The sequence below is a fragment of the Pygoscelis adeliae genome, unplaced genomic scaffold (genome assembly GCF_000699105.1).
Source record: "Pygoscelis adeliae isolate BGI_AS28 unplaced genomic scaffold, ASM69910v1 Scaffold62, whole genome shotgun sequence".
Classification (NCBI taxonomy): domain Eukaryota; kingdom Metazoa; phylum Chordata; class Aves; order Sphenisciformes; family Spheniscidae; genus Pygoscelis; species Pygoscelis adeliae.
The window spans coordinates 8,185,006-8,206,494 of record NW_008824401.1 but is presented as its reverse complement, the minus strand read 5'-3'; the positions used below and the strand labels follow the sequence as shown (position 1 = coordinate 8,206,494).

General features: G+C 36.2%; 1 protein-coding gene across 1 annotated transcript in view; it reads right to left on the bottom strand.

Moving 5' to 3' along the window:
* The window catches only part of NKD1 (naked cuticle homolog 1 (Drosophila)), a 240,334-nt gene extending 220,470 nt beyond the window's left edge, over positions 1 to 19,864 (bottom strand). The window contains exons 1-2 of the mRNA XM_009320350.1: positions 19,767 to 19,864; positions 19,090 to 19,381 (exon numbers count right to left, since the gene is read on the bottom strand). Of these exons, the coding sequence (XP_009318625.1) occupies positions 19,090 to 19,381; positions 19,767 to 19,864 (390 nt within the window). The remainder of the gene's footprint in view (positions 1 to 19,089; positions 19,382 to 19,766) is intronic.
* Positions 19,865 to 21,489: the final 1,625 nt, after the last annotated feature.

Below are 21,489 nucleotides of genomic sequence, written 5' to 3'. Positions count from 1 at the left end.
TAGGCATATTTTATTCTCCACTTCAAAAAACAAGTATTTTGGACATTATCTTTTTCCCTATTCAAATTAAATGACGCGACAGCTACTCAGCACCCATGTTCTGCAATTACATGCAACTGCTATGGGTGAGCAATTTTTCAGAGTAGTAGGGGAAGGGTTGTACACTGTCGTACAAGCAGCTAATATTCAGTGAAGGGTTTCTTTTCTTATGGAAAAATATTTCACAATATCCTTTTACATAAAAATTAGGTTTTATTATTTTAATTTTTTTTACCCTAGTCTTATTTTTATACCTGTCTGCAACATTAATCAAAATGAACAAGTATGATGGTTGTTCCCTTCGCTTACTTCTTTTTTTTTTTCTTTTTTCTTTTTTTTTTTTAATTCTATGAATTCTGTGCAAGGACAGATTATTTGTCTGTATTTCACTTGTACTTTATGGTCAATGATCCTGATCCAAGAGACTTTGAGACCTCTGGAAATTTCTTTGTTGACTTAAATAGATTTTGGAACACCCTAATACCATCATTATCTCAGGAATACTATTATAAGAAACACAGATTTACTGTAACTAGCTCACTGTTTCTAAAAAGAATTGTCTCATCTGAGTATTTGTGAGCTGATGTCACACCTTTTGTAGCTCCATGATTGGAGGCTAATACAGCTAATAATTCCTAATTAGCTAATAATTTTTTTCCCCCACAAGTGCAATCACTTTTAGTACTGAGCATTTTATTCATAGGAAAACTTTTCCTCAAATAATCTGCCTCCCATCTCACTCTCCAAAGCTTACACAAAAATAGTATTTTGTAACAGATAAGGAGCTACGAAGTGGCAATCATGAAAAGAGTTCACACATTAGTTTTTGGTAAGCTGGAGAGTTCTTCGAAGTTATTTATAAATCTGGGCCAACACTTTCCACTCACCAATACTCAAAAAAACAACAACAAACAAACCACAAAACCCCCATAAAAATCAAAAAGAATCAATTCAACAACACCTTAAAAAGCCATTTTTAGTGCATTCCTATTTCAAAGTCAATACCAACTCTTTATCTTTTTTAAAAAAAGTGGGATGGAGAAGGAAATCAAACCCCTGAACAAAAACCAACAAGTAACTTCAATTAACTTCCTTCCTATAAGGGCAAACCTGTGAGCTTAACTGTTTGAAATAATCTGTTCATTTTGAACTCACGTTATTTATTACTTTGGGGGAAAAAGTCTTTATTTAGAAGGTTTTTGCCCCAGCTATACTTTTCCAATAACGTTTTATCTGTGTAGTTTCTAGCACTGGGTTACTAACTGTGCCTAGTTGACAAGAACAACAGTCTTCTCATGACTTTTCTATCACTGTTTTCAAACAAGCTATCTACCCTGACCTTTCCCCCTGTTCCATTTGCTGGATTGTATCTTTAGAGGGATAACTTTTTTGCAAAAGGGCTATAAGTTACTACAAATAACCTGCACAATCCTACATTGGCCAGGTTTACATACAACTAAAATATATATATTAAAATAGCAACAGATATTTGTCTAACATACTTTTCTTGGAAAACTACTTGTAAGATGTTTTCCAACATCATCTGCACCATAGTTTATACTACTTTGTTAAGGTCAAATCAAAATAACAGTAGGAAATATTTAGTAAATTCTGCAGAATATAATAATTAAAGCCTTTACTGATTTTATTAATGATATGCACCAGTAGTACATTGAGGGAAACTCAAGTAATCTGTCCTCGTGTAGAATTTAAACAAAAAGTTTTAAAAAAATAGCTAAGAAAATGTAGAGAGAAGTATACTTGTTCATTTTGAATAATGTTACAGACAAATAGAAATATATAATTGTGTGGTGAATAAGACTAAGTAAAAAAAAAAATTAAAGAAAAATAAATAGTGTTTCCTAAGTTTGAAATGTAAGAAAATTAAAATAAATAATAGCATGCAATATTTAAAGAAAACTAGCATTAGTGTGTTACAGTATGGCAAGTAAAATTTACTATACTACAAGGACTTTAGCAGGCAAATATCCTAATTAAATGTACATTTTAAGAATTTCGTCCCTCCCCAATATACTGGAAATAGGCCATCTAAAAAAGAAAATACCCACACACGCAGAATGGGCCATTGCACAAGAAAGAACTGGATACTATATGTTTCTGTTCCATCAGGAAACATTCAAAGCTACACACATCAAAGCTGTACATTTTTTAAAAATTTCAATAATACAGGCCCAATATCCTTAACAAAAATAAGATTATTGTATTATGATCTATTGGGCATTCAAATTCACATCAATTAGCCAAAATTCTGTGCCACTGAAGCAGCAACATTCCTCAAGTAAGCTCTAAATTCTGTAATTATCAAGGATCAGAAAACTCACACACAGATGACCTACGAACTTATTTTAAGTTTTATTATTTTTGTTTTAATCTTTTACAAGACAGAAAGGATCTATTAAAAAAAAAATCCATTTGTGTTAGCCACACATTTGCAAAAGCGTTATGTATATGATACACTATGCTACGATTCCTTAACTGAATGGTAGTTCTGCCAACATGGCGTTTCCCCATTTTCCAACATTGTTGGTAATCTGTTGGTTTGCTATTTCTAGCAGTAGCGTTGCCAGTAGCACTAAGATGTCTAAAATGCAGGGTCATCCAAGAGCAAGTTCCTCTTGTTATAAAAAGACATGGGTACTTACAAACCAGAGACACACAACTGCAAAATAGCTGAGAAGGAAGACACTTGTCATGTCCTTGTCCTGTCACAAGGACATGCTCAAGCCTGTTTCAGTTTGGATTTAGTTTGGCAGTCAGCACTGCCACAGGAAATGCAGCCAATACATGTGAATGCAAAATGCATGCAGTATTGTGCCAAACCTCAGGAGACACACATTGAATTCTGTTCATTCAGGACAGCTGAGATAACGTAGAATTACTACGCGACATAAAAATGAACTAGCATTCACTTTTAAATGGCTCACAGGACTGAAATATTAAAAGGAGACAGCTCACCTCTCATTTTGCTTTCTTGGACAAGAAATCTGAATACAAATAATAAAAATAATGCCAAATGTGTCTTTGAGAGTTTCATGACTGTAGATATTTTTCCTTAGAAATCTTAGTTTTTGGAATCATCTTATGATGGACCAAACTTCTGCTTGCTTTTCTACCAAATTTCTAGCCTCTGTGTTTGGAGAGTGTGGTTTAAGAGTATGAAACTTTTCAGGTGGAAAACAAGGTTGCTTCCTTAAATTCACTTAAATTTCTCCTTAAATCTACTTCTTTCATCATATATCCATAAAACATCATTCCATGGAGATTAAGAAGTCATTGCTCTTTTTTTTTTTTACAGTTAGGGAACCAATACGTTAATGCAAGTGACTTGCAAAAGATCACCCAAGAGCACCATAGGAGAGCTAGGAACTAATTCTCTGAATCTCAGAAATCTTAACCATATGACTGTCGATTCTACCATAATTAAGACAGATATCGCATGCCTCTTATGTGGATTAGCAAAGGTCAAGGAACAATGTCATTAGTAATTGAAAATAATATTGTGATGTCTTGCTTTCCTCACCAGGAAAATGCAAACACAAAAGTCACGCAGGGGCATCTTTCCAGATACAGGTTCAAACATGCGGAGACCACATTCTTCTTAGTAACCGAAGACCAGAGAGGCTCTGGACACCGTGGAAAGCAGAAGCATGCAGATTGATAAGGATGTAGGACATGTAAGCACTGACACTTTTTGTTTCTTATAAGCATTTCTTTCAGCTCTACAGGGTGAAGCATAGGAAAGGGCATAAATCAAGTCCAAAAAGCAAAAGGCAGTTGCTGCAGCTCAGAAAGCAAAGGATATTGTTTGTACTGAAGTCCCTGGGTCAGCATTCAAATGAAGCTGTTTTGCTAGATTAAATAACAGACGCTTTATTTCTCTTTCTTTTCAGATAAAGGTACTATTCCACTTCGATGTCAAGTTCATCCAAAGGTATACGACTGAAAAAGCAGAATAACTGACTTACTTTCCTCATTTAACATAAAAATACCAGTTTCAAATGGAAGTTTGAGATCTACTAGTCCAAGGAACTTAAAGGACCTGGGAACTAGAACTAATCAGGTCAATTCACAGCCTACCGAATAGTATTTTGGGGCCGGCCTTGTTCAATATCTTTATCAATGATCTGGATGAGGGGATCGAGTGCACCCTCAGTAAGTTTGCAGATGACACCAAGTTGGGCGGCAGTGTTGATCTGCTCGAGGGTAGGAAGGCTCTGCAGAGGGACCTGGACAGGCTGGATCGATGGGCCGAGGCCAACTGCATGAGATTCAACAAGGCCAAGTGCCGGGTCCTGCACTTCGGCCACAACAACCCCATGCAGCGCTACAGGCTTGTGGAAGAGTGGCTGGAAAGCTGCCTGGCGGAAAAGGACCTGGGGGTGTTGGTCGACAGCCAGCTGAACATGAGCCGGCAGTGTGCCCAGGTGGCCAAGAAGGCCAACGGCATCCTGGCCTGTATCAGAAATAGTGTGGCCAGCAGGAGTAGGGAAGTGATCGTGCCCCTGTACTTGGCCCTGGTGAGGCCGCACCTCGAATACTGTGTTCAGTTTTGGGCCCCTCACTACAAGAAGGATGTTGAGATGTTGGAGCGTGTCCAGAGAAGGGCAACGAGGCTGGTGAGGGGTCTGGAGAACAAGTCTTATGAGGAGCAGCTGAGGGAGCTGGGGTTGTTTAGCCTGGAGAAAAGGAGGCTGAGGGGAGACCTCATCGCTCTCTACAACTACCTGAAAGGAGGCTGTAGCGAGGTGGGTGTTGGTCTCTTCTCCCAAGTAACTGGAGAAAGGACGAGAGGAAATGGCCTCAAGTTGCGCCAGGGGAGGTTTAGATTGGACACGAGGAAAAAAGTCTTTACTGAAAGAGTGGTTAAACATTGGAACAGGCTGCCCAGGGAAGTGGTTGAGTCACCATCCCTGAAGGTATTTAAAAGACATGTAGATGAGGCACTTAGGGACATGTTTTAGTGGCATGGTGGTGTTGGGTTGACGGTTGGACTCGATGATCTTGGAGGTCTTTTCCAACCTTAATGATTCTATGATTCTGTTTTCTTTTTTTAATAAATTGGTCTTGATGCAAAAGGTCTTGACAAACTTACTTTTTCTAACACATCCCCAGCACACGTGCTAATGCTGTTATTTAATGAATAAAAAAAATTTCAATTCTGCTTTCTACCAAAATAATATTTGACAGAATAATTAATATATATACACACTTTTATTTAGTTAAAAATGTTTCATTCCCTATATACTAATGTAATTAAATACAAAGTCTACATATATATTTATCTAGATAAACATTTAATTATATATGCAACAACATAGTAATTTAATCAACCATTCTTTATTTTATGAAACAGATAAAAAACATAAATCTAAAACATTATAGTCAATTATTTCAATCAAGTTTTTCTGTTTGCAGAATTAATATTGCAGTTCTTACATCTTTATTTGAAGTAATCCACCCACTTTTATGAGAAATGAAAAACGGGCACTTTGTAGGCAATATAAATCCTCAGTTTAATTCTCTCCGCACTAAAACTTATGAGAAGGGTTTGATAAAAAGTAGTATGCATCACACCAGCTCAGTGACGTTGAATAAGAATTAAACAAGAAATGCTTATCCAAAATGCAAGAATAAAATTCTACACATTCATGCTTTGTCCACACAGGCTATTCTTGCTCGTGTACTGAATACATACAGTATTTCAAACGGTCTGTCCATCCAATGCAAAATGAGTATCATTAATGGCTAATTGCTCTTTCTTGTTTGCTATCCTTCGCATGCTATGATATCAGAGTTCCACAAGGGCAACTGTAGTGGGCTGGCCAAAAAGCCTGGAGGGGAAAATTAAATCCCCTTCTTAAGTAGCAGACTAGCAGTCTCCTCCAACAAAGGCTTTCCTTCCCTTGGTGGTAATGTGATTCATTTTCCTATAAAGAAGAAGGGTGGTATTTCAATGCGTAAAGACAGCCATTACTGTGACATTTAACAAGCCTGAAACCTCTGGCTTTCTTGCTAACCTAGATCTGCCTTAAGGCTATCAGAGACAAAAGAGGCCTTCTCCTCCAGCAAGCATCAAAGACCTAATAAAAAGCCAAGAACGAGTAGGCAGTCAGCTTCTGTGTCAGAAATGCAAAATAAAAATATAATATATGCAAATTTGAGGCATGCAAAAAATCATGGAACATTGCTTGTGTGTACAGTTGTACTCACAAAACCTGTAACGCACTTTTTGAATTATTCAGCAAGAAGAGGCTGAAAAGCAGCAAAGAAGCTTATTATGTTTGCTTTGCTTCATAGACTATTAGGTGGACAAAAAGAAAAAGGAATTTAGTTACGCTTGCTTATCTCCTAACCTTATAAACTTGGGATTAACAGATCAAAGGAGGATTTGGTTCAGTTGATAGAAAATGGAGCTCTTTTATAGCTGTTTGGTCTCCCTGTCCCTTATTATCAAATGAGCTTAAGGAATTGATAAAATAAATGGTGTTTTGAATTCGTGTGTTTTAGTATATACATTTAATATTTGCTGTATTGCATTGTTATTTAATTTTGCATACAAATGTACAAGTAAAAGAAGATTAAACATTGCACATCAGATTTTTTGTATTCTGCACATGCCCTAATAGTGGAATCCAAAGTGCAAACACAAGGTACTGTACTGATATAATTTAATTCGTTTCATGACTTTATGAGGTATGTGGGGCATCCCATATACTACATGTATAAAATATTTCTGATGCTTCATTCTCTGATCTTGCCATCAGCCTGAAAATTAACCCACATCATATCTCCACCTTGTGGCACTGTACAACACTGGGATGCAGAGATGGAAACATCTCGTGTCTCAGTGGTTCAGGCACACTTCGCTCTACGCAGCACTGACATAAGGCAGCTGCCTTTAGGTCACTATAGATGACGGGGCATGATGCTGCCTGTTTTCCTTCCAGCATTGTAAATTACAATTGCAATACACCAAAAAGTGACCTTATGATGGCAAAGATGATGCTCTTGTTTTATTTGTTCACCAACAGCTCTGTTATTCTGCACTGGACTGGAGATGGCTGTAATTCTTGTCAAGTTCTGGATGACTTAGAAACAGTTTCACCTTTTAAAGAACCGTACATATTCATTGTGAATCAAAATTAAATTACACATGCCTTTGAAAGCTAAGGTGAACCCATTTGGCTATGAATTACCAGAAGATATGCATCATTAAAGACAATATCATCCCATCCATACATAAAATTGTTTTTCCATGTCAATTAGGCCACACAATTTCCAGTCACAAAGTACCACCTATAAAGATGAATTAAGTAACTTACCTTACTACTTTTTCTGCAATGGTTACTCATATTGGAAATGCATGTTTTGACTGCAACTTTAGCACAAAGTTATAGCTCTGCTACTACAAACTGTCGCCTATAGGATATTTGAATGTGAATTGCACAAACTATCCCCCTGGCATGTTTAGTTAATACAATAACTCGTGGGACTTTCCAACTGCAAACTGAGGATTGTTAATAATAGTAAAACAGCTTTAAAATATGGAATACCAATGTCTTATTTATCCCTCAAGACTTCAGCATCAGTTACAATTTTCGGGTGTTTCTACTGTATAATACTTTTGTTCAGAGACATCGTAACCAAGCCAGAACCATTTAAAAACTAGCACAGGAAGAACCTAACAGATTTTGTAAGATGAAATTTATTCTGGCATAAAGTTTCTTAGAGAGAGATTTACCAAAGTCATTTAATAACATATAAGGGAAAGGAGGCCGATGAAGCTCTTTTCATGGTGGGAAATTGGTAAAGTATCAAGAACAGATAAAGCAGAAATTCTGTGGCTGACCCTTCTTTGGTTAGCTCTTCATAACTAATGGAGAAGCTCTCATCATAGCCGAGTTAGTGGCTGACTTAGATTGAGGTTTATCCCAAGTAACATCTAACTCAGTGACTGAGGAGAGAATGGCCACCATGTTCTAACTGGACCAGGGACTGACAAGTGAAATCAGAATGGTGTAACATTACTGAATTGACAGATACCACTGGTTAGATCTCAGACACTGAGATTGGAATGAAAACCTTTCTAGGTCCTTTGAATATATGCAAATTAGGCACACCCCCTTTTTCCCCTGCAGCTTAGTTCAACAGTTGCAAAATCAAGGGAAAAATTAAAAACTTCTGCAAGACAAATCTGCCAGAGCTAGCAGATCCAAAAATCTGTGGATCTGATGCCATCTATAACAGATTTACTTTTCCTGCGGTGGATTTTGATCGTCCCATATTAGACTTATTGTTTATGCAACAGAATTTTGCACTGCATGTTTGCTGGCACCATTTGCTCAGGATCTCAGGAGAAAAGGAGGGGAAAAGGAAAGGAGAAGAAAAAGAAAAGGAGGGAAAAAACAAAATGAGAAAGCTTAGCAATGCATAGAAAAAGGCAATATCTAATACGTAAGTTTGAGTACCAGAAAGCCAAGAATGTTTTTCCTAGCTACAGAAGCGTCTTAAATAACAGGATAAAAGGTTACATCCTAAACCATACAATTTTTCAGAAATTGTATATTATCCATTTAGGTCTAACATTACAAAGAACAAATAAACAATAATGAGTTGGCTACAGATTGTGTCATTTCATTCAAATGACAGAATATCATTTGTTTTTGTTGGAAATAAAACAAACAACAGCCAAGCAATACAATATTCTCTGGCTACAGCATAGATCTATGCACAATTTCACTAAACAAATTAAATAGACACTGGGGGGATAAAATGCTATGTTACTGTATTGTATTACAAAGGTAAATGTTAACACTTGCAAATTTGTTTGGCTCAAGAAGACATACTAAATGTATTGCAAAACTATCTTCAGGATAACTCACCTCAAAAATTACTCTATAAAAACTTGGTATTTGCAATCTAAGACAGAAAATAGAAATAATTTTATTTTAGCAACACTATTTGGTAACACCTAAACATATCGAAGACCAATAGAGGACTAGGTTTCACTCTCTAAATGGTTTAAAAGAAATACAGAAGGTAAAGGTACAGTTAGTTTCTGTAGCACCCCATGGTGTCTCTAAACTCAAGAAGTTTTTATTTACCACCACAGGAACTTGATTTCAAGTTCTTTAATTCAACTTATTATTATTTAATTCATGTTAAAAAACAAGTACTCTATAAGAAACAAATGCTGAAGAAGTTGAAGAAACGTAGACCCACGACTGCACAATACCTTATCTGTCTTATCATAATTCCATGCTGTAGTTGCAACGTTGCTGTAGCTGTGCTATTCAAAAATACTAGTGAGGCAAAGTTAATGAGGAGAGGTAATATATGTTAGTAAAGTAATAAAGGTTGAGGGGCAAGGCCTAGGGACAGAAACGTTTCTCCTCAGAAGTTTTTTGTTGAACCACTAACAAAAGCACATGATAATCTGCCACTTCACAGAAAGGGCACCAAACTCAAACGAATCCATATCATATATTTAGTTTATGTAAAGCATACCTAAACAGGTAAGATCAGTGCTCTGCTCTGTCTCCATCATAGTGCCTGCTGCTTCACCTTGTCTTTAAATACTGTGTAAGACTATTAGGTATCTAGAAGTCTCAGGTAGAAAGCTTTGGGAGGTTTTATTGTTATAACCGAACACAGGGGTCCCATGTGGTATAAAGTCCTATTATTACTTGTGGTGTAGGGTCTTAAACTGAAAATATGTGCACTTAGAAAGTGGCAAGTTTTGCTGTTTTATAGTTACAGTGTAATTCTGTAGGTACATTAAGAACTGTTGGTACTAGTTTTCCTTAGAATCCAAAAGGTCTCATTATGGTTTCTGCAAAGTTATCTCAATTTCCTTCTGCTGATGGATACTCCATTTTATATTGAGTTGGGTTCTTTGCTAAGTGCATTTCCCTTTGCCACTTAAATCTCAACCTGCCATAAACCTAAGACCTCAACTGTGGGATAAATGCATCCCTGTGTTGTAGGTATTATCATTGCCATTTTACAGACCAGTAAGCTGATTCACAGAGGCTGTATGAAGAATCCATGGACAACCAAAAGGCATGACTGAAGTAGAAACACCTCCCTATTCACAAAGGCACCCTTTTGATCATGTGTAAACAACACTAATTTTAAATACTAGACCAAGCCATATTGTGCTATATATAAAGTGCATCCAATACACAGACTTGCATACAGTCACACTACATAAATATTTTCTGCAGTAGTGCTAACTTATTTGGTTGTTACTCCAAACATGACAGTTCTGTACACTGAAGCATGCAGTATCAATATGTAAAAATCTAAAACATCATAAGAAGTTTCAACTGTACTTTGGTACTCTTTGAATGATTATGCAATGGCTAATTGCTTCATAACAGAACTTATAGACTTGTACTGCAATGAACGAACTCAAACCTGTGGTGAAAAAACAACAGGCACATACATAGAATAAATTGTATCTATTTTCTTAATATCTGGTTTTCACTCTAAAGTTATTGCCAAGAACAGACACACACCACACATTTTATATCCTACAGTTAAAGTTCTTAGAAGTATTATTAGTTGCTTTCTTTGGCAATGCAACAAAATATACCTCCAACATTCAGGTAACTGGATATGGTATTAGTCGAAGCAATTTGCTGAACACAGGTTTTTGTACTCAAAATATGTTACAGAACTCCACTGTATCACTAATACTATAGCTAAAAGTCATCAGAGAAAGAAAGGGAGAGTACACGTGAGAGTAAGTAAAAGAGAAAGTCTGGTTTTATTTTTAAATTCACGTGCAGAAAAATCTTCATGTTCAAAAATTTCAATCTGAAAAATTTTGTTTTAATGACAAAAACCTGTTACTCGACTAAAGATTCTTATAAACACTCCTCTGTGAACACCTTCAGGAAAGACTGAATATCGTTCCCTTGTGGATAGTTTCACTCACATACAAAGTAAGGCAGGAAACAATAACAAGGAGGAAGGAAAATTGAGCAAGACCACTTTACTGCTTGTTACTAGAATGTAGTGTAAAAGGACTGCAAGACTAAGGGGATCTTGAGAATTAAGTTATTTGAATGGCTTCCCATAAAATTCCATGGCAAAAAGGACACTTGTGCAGGTGGAGCCTCCTTGTTCTCTTCCTCTGTGGAATTCAGTTTTTGCCAGGTCCCCACCAGGTCTTCTCTCACTGATTTTATCTACTTTCGCTTATGATGTTCAGTTCCCTCACTGCAGACTGGAGAAGTACTCCGCCTCAGTAACAGACCGGTCTGGATTTTCTCTCACTCTCTTTGGACAAATGTAGCCTTTTCTTTAAATGTGCATTATTTTCTGAATTAATTATTCACCTGAATTACCCATTGACAAAGGAGTCAAAATTATCTGTTTTCTACCCTCCAAAGAACAATATCAAGGCAATAAGTTATATAGGTACAAGGACACCCCAATACTGCAACTGCCATTTCCTGTTGAGGATAAGAGAAAAGTTATTAGGAGCATATAAGTAGGATTGCAGAAGACGCTGGCACTAACAGAGGAGTTCCTTCTGTGACAACTAAGATGTTGGCAGCAATATTGCCAGAAAAATCTATTAGTGCAGCAATGTTCACAGAATAAATGTCAGACAAACAAAAGGATTCAGGGACACTGTTTGCAACTGAAGGACTGTACTGCTGATTCCTAATTTACCTATAATAGCTTTGCCTATGACCAGATTCAGGTTCCTCCTACTGAGTCTGCATCGTTTCAACACAGTGATCTTTATCCACAGCAAGGACTAAACTTCTTGAGGGCTATAGCCACACCGCTGAACCAACAAACACTAAATGAAAGGAATGGAGCTGCAGACCAGAGCTGCCGACCAGAGCTGCAATAGGAATACCATGATCAAAAGCTAATTATCATCAATACTTTACCAATCCAAAGGTTACCTTGAAGTCTAGCTTCTACTTAGTTCTAATGATTATTTTCAATTTACTCACACAAGTAAAAGAAGTTAAGTAAAAAGGCACACAAACAAAAATTACAGAAAATGCCAAGCCAGTTTATCAAGCACTTTGGAAAGAAGAGCTAGAATCTAAATTGATAAAGTGAAAGTCTAAAATCAACATCCTGAAATTCAACAGAGGTGGCATCAATATACATAAGGAAGAGAACTACTAGATAGAAAATAGCTACAAGGTAACACAGGAGAGAAGAACCCAAGTAGCAGCTCATCACTAAATCACTTTAGCAGTAAATATCCTGTATTTCACCACCAAAGGGCCTTTAATAGCTACAGTTACCTCACCCACTCAATCTTCCTCCATCATTAAGTTTCAGAACTTTATGATGATTTACTACCTTTAACAACTAGAGGAGGGAGGGCAGAGAAATGTTATTCTTAATTTAATTGATAAAACCTACAGATAATCAACTGAAGTCACTCTATGTCTGAAGTAGTGAAATGAACTGAAGAACAGCCCAGAACACTCATGACTCAGAAGGAACAGTTCTTTACTTTTAGGCCAGCTTTACAGTCTGTTAACTACTAAGAATGTGGAGAGGCAAATGGATATGGAAAAAAATAAAATACAAAGAATGAATTCCTGAACTGAAGAGCATACCAAAACCAAGTATTTAGGACTTGGGGCAAAACTCTTCACAGAGATGAAGAGCCACATGGAGTGCAAGAGGAAACGAGGAATAATTCTTAGCCAAGAAAAAATATTTCAGGGTCCTAACAGTGAGTCTGAAAAAGCTCCATACCAGGATTCAGTGCTGATACACATGAACTGCGGTTCACAACTAATTTTTCTTCTGAGCATTAGACTTGCCGTATATGAGAACTACGCACCTGAGAGTTCCAGTGAAAACATACCACCTATTAAGCATTTACTTCAGATAGCATGCATATTTTAATATGACCAATTAGGAAAGCATCTAACTGCTGCCATTTACAGGATTTTCTCTGCTTCTGAAGTTCAGCTATAGGTCTAGGTTAGCAAAGTCTCAAAATATTCATTATTTGTGCTATTTATTTACATTTTTTAAAACCTAGCTCATGCAATTAAGTTGCTGATAGCATTATTACTAGCAAAAAGAAAGCTCCTCCATTACTGTTAGCATACTACAGATCTCAGGGGTGCTTTTACAGAAAACAAAGATGCTTTTGCTTAACAGTTGGCCATGAAAGATACTTTTCCCAGGCAATTCTGGGACTCCGGAGACAATCTATGTTAAAAAGTGTAATGTTCAGTCAAGATTCAAGCAGACATTTTCTCTGTGTGTATCCAGAACAAAGACTGTAATATTGCATAATTGATGGAAAACAGCCTTACAGCTAAATAAAACAGCACAGAATATACCAAAATTAAACATTGATTCTTACTTCTGGACATCAGGTCTCAAAACCATTCTCACTGATAAACTTGGTCTATGCCAAAATAACAGAGTATTTGAGATCTTGTCTCTGTAAGACCTCAGTGATTTCCTAAGAGAAGAATCAGGAGCTCGGTTTAAGGTATCAATATGCTTAGTTTAGGTTCCCCTTCAGGAAAGCAAAAAAGCTGGAGATTGTCAAGAGTTGTTTTTGCTGAAAACAGATCCTGATGAACAAGTTTATGTAATACTGATTGATTTTGTCTTCCAGAAAAACATTTTGATACAGAATGTTTAATTTCAAGATGCATACCTTGAACACACATATTCTTTCAGTGGTCTCGCAAAAACAAACAAACAAAATCTATCTTGAATGCAAGAATTATTTATGCACTCCATACAGCTTTCTAGCCCCAAACTATCTATGCAGTGGTTAGCTATTAATAACAGAAAGTTTAAAAGGATACATGGCTAATACCATTCATATATCACATTCTAGGAAGCTATATTAAGAAATATGGAGCACTGTTCAATTTTTTTAATTTATATTCTCCTGTCCCCTTCTTTATACAGTATTTGATAACTTTCTACTAACCAAACTCACATTACTGAAGGAAGAAAATCTAAACTAGATAGATATAAATATAGATGGGATTAAGGTTTCAGATTCTTAACCAAAAACATCATCATAAAGGTGCATTTCTCTCACACAGAAATACATTAAAGTATTTTATCTAGTATGTAAATTTGAGAAAAAAATCATCCCAATAATAAAAGTTTTAAAGAACTGAAAATCCATAAGAAAACATCACTATCTATGATTTTAAGATTTACAAAGAGCAAAGTTAATCAATATGCATGAATTGACAGCTGTATGCAACTACTGAACAAGCTACATTTACAAAGGAAAAACCTGCAAGCAGGAAATAAAAGGGGAATTTTACTATCATATATTCTTGTTGTGAAAAATACCCATTCAGCGACAGTTAAGTATTTTCAAATTTGTGTCAGTTTGTCTGGAAATCATCCCAAAAGTAACTTTGAAAAGGGAAAAGCATCCCAAAAGTAACTTTTGAAAAGGGAGCATGTAAATTCACTTTTTAAAGTGTTAATTGAAAACAAAATGTTACTTATTTTTATTATTATTACTAGCGTGGTCAGAGATGTTGCAAGTGAAACATTTCTTTATGGGGGTTCAGCAAGTGTTTTGTTCATTATGAATTTTTCTCCTAATTTTTCCACAGTCTCTAGCCAGTCTGAAAGTAAAATAAAATCTGTAAATAACTATATCTTCTAATAAGAGCAGATCATGCATCCAAAGTGTGCATTTGGCAACTGCTTTCACAAATGTCTTACTGAAGATGGTAAGTCAATAGTTGTCCACACCAGTAGCCTTTTTCAAAGCATACTAAGCTTCTAAGTAGGTTTCTATCAGATTTTCATAAATCTCCCGTCAAACTCTTTCCAACTTACATTAATTTCAACAGAATTCCGTATGAATTAGATAGCTAACCATCTTGACTACCTGGTCTGCTCACTGGTCTTCTATTTACAGTCTTCAACACCTCAACACCTTTGAAAATATGGTCCTTATTGCCTTTATAAATAGAGATTTTGCCTACTCATTGCCCTCTTCCATGTCTTATATATAAGTGAAATAATAAGCAATCCCAAAGCTCAGGTAACTATTCAGACAAAGATGATTTAATACAGCATTAAATATGCAGCATCAAGCTTGGACCTAACATATTAACTTCATTGACTTTCAGTAACTTTCAGAAATAAAAACCAGTTTCTCGATAACTGAGCAGCTTCAGCAACTCTTCATTTTTCTACTCTCAACCTATTCCATGTCAGATGGATGCAGGAGCGGCCTGCCTACCATTGCTGTGAGGGTTCACTCTCACAGCTGAAAATAATGGCTGGGTTGTTAAAAATAATCTAAAGTAGTTGAAGACTGCTTAAGGCAGTTCTCAATTTTACTGGGATTTAAGCACTTAAGTTCTCTAGGTTTCTCTGAAATGTCTCCTCATTGATGCTCCAAATGAAGAAAACTGCATCCTGATTGAATAAGTGAACCTGTATCATGATCATCTCAATTGAGAATCCAGCTTGGTACCCTTCTGTGGCAGCTTGTTATTTCATACCAACTCCAATTCAATAATAAACTGTCACACTAATTAGGACACATTTATTTAGTTATTATACCATCCTTATGCTCAAATCTTAAAGGGAATTACTGCAAAACTATCAATTGCAAAAAAGGTAATTATTATAAAGTATCAAGACAATAATAAGTAAAGCAAGCAAGCAAGCTTGGAACACAGAGTTTGTCTTGGCAAACAAATTATGTATGCAATAATAATAATAATTAGGTCCTTTTGCTAACATATTGGTAAACAAAAAAGTTTGGGGGGGGGTGTTGGGCTTTTTTTTTTTATTTCTTAGTTTGAGCAATTCATTCATTGTTTAATGAAAAGACCTATAAGTAAACGATGACACAGAGCGAAGGCACTCTAAATGGAAACATACTTGACAAGATTTGAACTGGCTAATTGCATTAAAACAATGCAGGACTTCAGTTCTGCTGTGGTATAAACAGAGGTTCACTACACAAGTTTATTTTACATCATTCCACCCTCAAATGTATATGTAGTACACTCATTAAAGCCAGAAACTAGAAGAACAAAATGTAAGCCTGTAACTGAAATTCTTGTATATCAAAATATATTAGAACCTAGGCTGAGAAGAAAATGAAAAAAAAAACATATAAAGAAATGTGGTGGTTTTTTTGAAATCTATGGCTTAGAACATTTTGGAGATCACCCACAAATATGTCGCTTACAAAACAAAAATGACTGTTACAATCTATTTATAAAGATATTCCCAATCATCACATCTGGATACATGCACACTCATAAAAAACAACAGCTATGGCCCACAGCCAATGAGTTGATACTCTGAAATCTTCTAAACCCCTCAATCAATCAGGGCACTCTGCCCCACACTTTTAATGGTCCTACTTTAATTGCTGCAGCTGGAAATGGTATTGTTTTCCAGAAACAATTATAGAAAATAAACTCTATTGCTGATTCTGAAAAACTGTCAAAGATTTGTATAAAGAACCACTCAAAGCAAATAGTAAATTAGTCTGTGATTTATGCTTAACATAGTAAAATGATCAAAGTCAGATACATATTCTGAAATGTGCAGGGAACCAGAAAATGTACCAAACCCTGCTAATATATGGAATTATCAAAGACCTCCCAAATGACTTAAGTTAATTCAAGCCCCTTGTTCACAATTAGACTGTTATCATGAAATCTGCCATTTGGTTCCTTACTATCACATCTATGCAGAAAAAGTAGCACACACTGGAAAAGAGTTAGATTACTAAACCCTTACATCTTTTCTCTCCCATAAAAAAAAAATAATCTGTTTAAAGAAATGTATTTTCTTTCATGTGAACTTGATGCTGTCTAATTTAATTCTTGATGTTTCTTCCATTGTACAGCGAGGTGTCCTTTGAGGAAGGAAAAACAGCTTGTGTTTTGATAACAAACACAAAAAAAAATAGTTGCATCTCTGCTTTCAAAGAGACAAGCTGTTTTTATTTCCTCTGAAGAAGCTCATTACAATATGATGGACAAAATGTCAGAAATAATTAAGTGCAAAAAGTGATTTTTTTTTTTTTTTTTTTTTTTTTTTTTTTTTTGAGGGATATCAACTATTGGAAATACTGCTGCTTTTCTGCGGGCCTCTCCTCCCCTTCCCCCCAAATTCTTCGTCACTTGACATGAATTTATTACATAATAAATTAAAAGCAAAAGAAAACTAAGGAGAGAAAGTAACATACCATATAAAAATACCATTAACACTTTTTCTTAGTGAAAAGAAAGTTAAAAGAGCTTGCTGTTAGAATAGAGACTGTTGCAAGACAGTGTTCACATGCATACATGCATAAAATCAAACTGTTTGCACTTCATAGAAGGAGCAGAGCTCTCTGAAGCTCAAAAGCCTTTGGACTTTTCTCATTTCATATTGAGGAGGTCGTGCTTCCCCCCACCCCAGGGTCAGTGTTGTAAACATTCAGCCCATCAAGATAAGAAAGTTAAGGCAGATGATATTAATTACCTGTCCTTTCAAGTCATTCCTGTCTCACATCTGGTTTCCTCTTTGTAACATTCATCTAGGCCAATAAAAGCAGGGGAGTGGGGGGAGAATAAAAAAAACACTTCAGCAGCTTTCTTCTTTCCCAGGCTGCTAATGGCACACAAGTCCTTCATTTGCTGCATACACACACTCACTCACACATGGACACACACATGCACACGTGCCGTATGTTAAGTAATCTTTAGCACTAAACAATTAGTTGGTATCCTGCAAACCGTAGTCTATCTGAAAATTGTGAGGTTAGCTCTAGCCATACCACAATACTGGCAGAAATTCATTCTATATCTTTTACTACTTTTCATAGAAATTGCTGATAGCCATTGGACTTTTCAGGCATATTGCAGATGTGTTTCTCAAAGCCTGGCATCAAGACTCTTAAATAGATCAAATATTGGTGCTTTAGTAATTCAACAGCCTTAATAGACCTCACTGGTTGGACATCTTCCCTTCCTTGGTTTTTATGTCAATATATAATCTGTCACTCATACCACACAGATGGCCACTTTTCTACCAGCATCTGTCACTCCTGGACCAGAAGAAAGAACAGCCATTCTTTTTTCCTCAGATCACAACATGTAATGAAATGATCATTTAGCTAAACTGTATAAGCTTATTTTCATCTTTTTTTCAAGTGATATCATAGTCATTTTTGCTGCTGTCTAAACTAAGCCTTTACCACATTAGTTTTGAACAGGAATGCTGCCAGTTCAAAATTTTCTTTTTGTTGCTTCTTATAAACATCACAGAGAATTAAGAATCCTAGGGCAATCCACAAGAAAACTTCTACTTTAAATTACTTTTTAATGGAAGGTATTTTTAAATTTTCCAAAGTTCTTCGACAATCTCAACCATTCTAAAGGATATGTCCTCGTAAGACTGCTCAGTGATACTGGATAGGGGAAGAAAACAAACAAACAAACAAAAATCACACTTAAACCAGACTCTCTGGTGTGGAATCAAGTATGGCTGGAAATGCTACAAGTAGGAGGAAGCATGAACAACAATAAGAAATGTTAATCCACCTCTGCTGGAGCTCATTAAAAAGCTGAGCATTACTTTTTCTTTAATCAAAAATATTTAAATCTTATTTAAATTGTAGTTTACATTTCTAAAACAAAGCCAGATTTTCCTCTTACTGTTATTGAAGTAAATCAGTTTGCAGTTTTAACCTAAAATTAAGTGTTCATATCAAACAAGCAGGTGCTCTCTTTACATGAGATCATGTGCCCATGAACTGTTTCATACTATGTTTTCAATGTCTCACTGTTGAAAGATTTCTGAAAGAATATGACAGATAACTCTATACTGCTTATGCCTACCGTGCAACTCAGAGTCTTGCTCCAGGATAAATAGAAATCAAGTCAATTTTACACATCCGTGTAGATTTTACAAGTCTGTGACTTTAAACATGCATGGAATCCAAAGTCAATGTCTTCAGCCTACCCAATCACAATTAAAAAAAAACCAAAAAGCATCGATTTCATTTCTTTGAAGCTTTACCTGTTTCAAGCTCTTGTCGACACCTCCATTGCCAGCAAATTTACACTGCACATTCAGTTTTAACACAAGGCGGCAATCCATCTTTCCATAAATTGTTGCTGTCGTCATGTCTGCTTGGTGGCCATCCCTCACTACCTGGCCATGAAACTCATCAGCCTCTGTCAGTTCAGTACAGACCTGGAACTTAACACCAGGTCTCTGATGGCACGTCAACAGATCAATAACTTCCAGGAACAGAAGAGAATAGGAGAATTCCAGACCTGACTCTGAGTTATTTGTTTGCCCTGATGTCCTGGAAGAAAAGTTTGTCTATGGAGAAATAGTACCAAAAGCACTGCCCAGCTTTTCCTGCAGTATCTTTGGGAGGAGAAGGTTCTATTTGCTCCAGTATCATCCAATATAATCTGTGGGATTTAGCCTCTGCCTTAAGTGTGGATGAATTTTCACAAAGTATAAATCCTTATCAGTATTCTCTATCTAGGAGTTGATTTTCTACATTTTTCTGCCTCTTTTCTGTCCATTTAGCACCACTAAGATTTGTCCTGAGTTTCAATCCCTATATACTCCCAAAATTATTAGACCCCTTTACAGCATGGAAATCAGAAACTAGTTTGATTTTAATATTTCACTTACCTGAGCCTGGGACAGACTTAGACTCCATATCCTATTTCCTTTACATCCTTTCTGTTCCATCAATAGTGGTATCCATTTTTGCCAGCCACGCTGCAATTGCAATGAAGCCGATCCTCCTCACTAGAAAGTACACCGATACCATCCTGTCTCTTTATTAGGAAGTTCAGGCAGAAAATGATCATTTACTACACAGCTAGGCTCTCACTAATGCAGCCAGTCTACATCAGTTTCAGTTCATAATTTGGAGTGAAAAGCACTATACCTAATGTCCATTCCTTAACCTATCCTGTCTATACATTTCTATTTGCTTTCAAAGTCTCAAACTGTTATTCTATGTAACTTGTTTCCTGTTACTTTTGCAAGCACAAAGCTATTTTCATGTGTTATACAAAAAAAAAATCTAAGGGTCCATTAGCTATATCACATGTACCTGTAAATCTCATGCTAAAGAGAGTTGTGTGTCTGTACTAAAGGACCAATATATACACAAGCTTTTATTTACTAAATGAAAGGATTTGCAATTCCTCTGAACTCTCCTTTCATTTTGCTGCCAAGGACAGACCAGATAAATACTGTGGTGAGATCTGTTTATTGATTAATTTAATTATAGTTATTATCTACAAAGAACACTATATGATAGTAATTCAAAGTCAGATACACAGATATGCAAACAATGTTAATTTCAGCATTGTTTCAATTCAGTCATTTTGTGGATATCAATTTTCATGCTCTATTTAATTACATGCTCACATTCATGCTTTTTTCACAAGAACACTGCCTCATTTAGTGGACAACATTATTTTATTAAAACCTGGTTTATACTGTGGCTAAATGTGTGACAAGAAGCTTATTTCCTGTGTAATTCCTGAACTGCTATGTTTATTTCTAGTGTTCACTATAAAACAATTTTAAAAAAACTTAATCTTCACAGAACATTCCATGATATTATTGGGGAAATAATGCTGCCAGTCACACCTGCACCAGCTAATTGATCCCAGCAATAAAAAGAATCATTTCATTCCTATTAGTGCAACACACTCCTACAGAACAGTATAGCATATGAGGTGATATGGAACATGAATTTGCAGCAAGGCAGCCCACAGTAACGGAACATCAGCCAGCCATCAGTAGTACTTATTTTTAACACTGCAATGCTATTAACTACAGAGTCGCCAGAGCAGATTTAACATGTTGTCTCATTCCAATGGGTTGTGGCACCTGAACTGTCCCATTTAGAGCAAGCACAGGTATCTCTACGCACATGGCAATCAGTACAGCAGACATGCCCTTTGATCCACCTCCGCCACAGATTTCTGATGCAGCCTTTAGCAAGGTAGTGCTGCTGTTCTTTTCCTGTCAGTAAACCTGGGACAACAATATTTATGTCCCTTTGGCATTTAAGAATGTGATCCAGAAATTAACCAGTTTGCAAAATATTTTGAACACGGAAGTATGTAAAAAACACCTCTAGGCTATTTTATAAAAACACAACTGCAATTACATTTGTGTGCCCCGATCTAGGCTAGCTAAGGGACTGAAATATTCAGGCCACAGATCGTGAATGTTCCAGAGATTCTGATTTAACACTGCGATAACTTAACTGTGAGCCACAACCAAACCAACCAGCGGCATGATGGCAGTGTATGGTTTTTCTTATCTCTCAGGACATAATGTGATAATTAAGTTAACAGATCCTTAGGAAGTAACACCATAAAATACTAACTAGTCAGGCAATTCTTAGCTTATGCCGGGATTCAGAGACTCAGT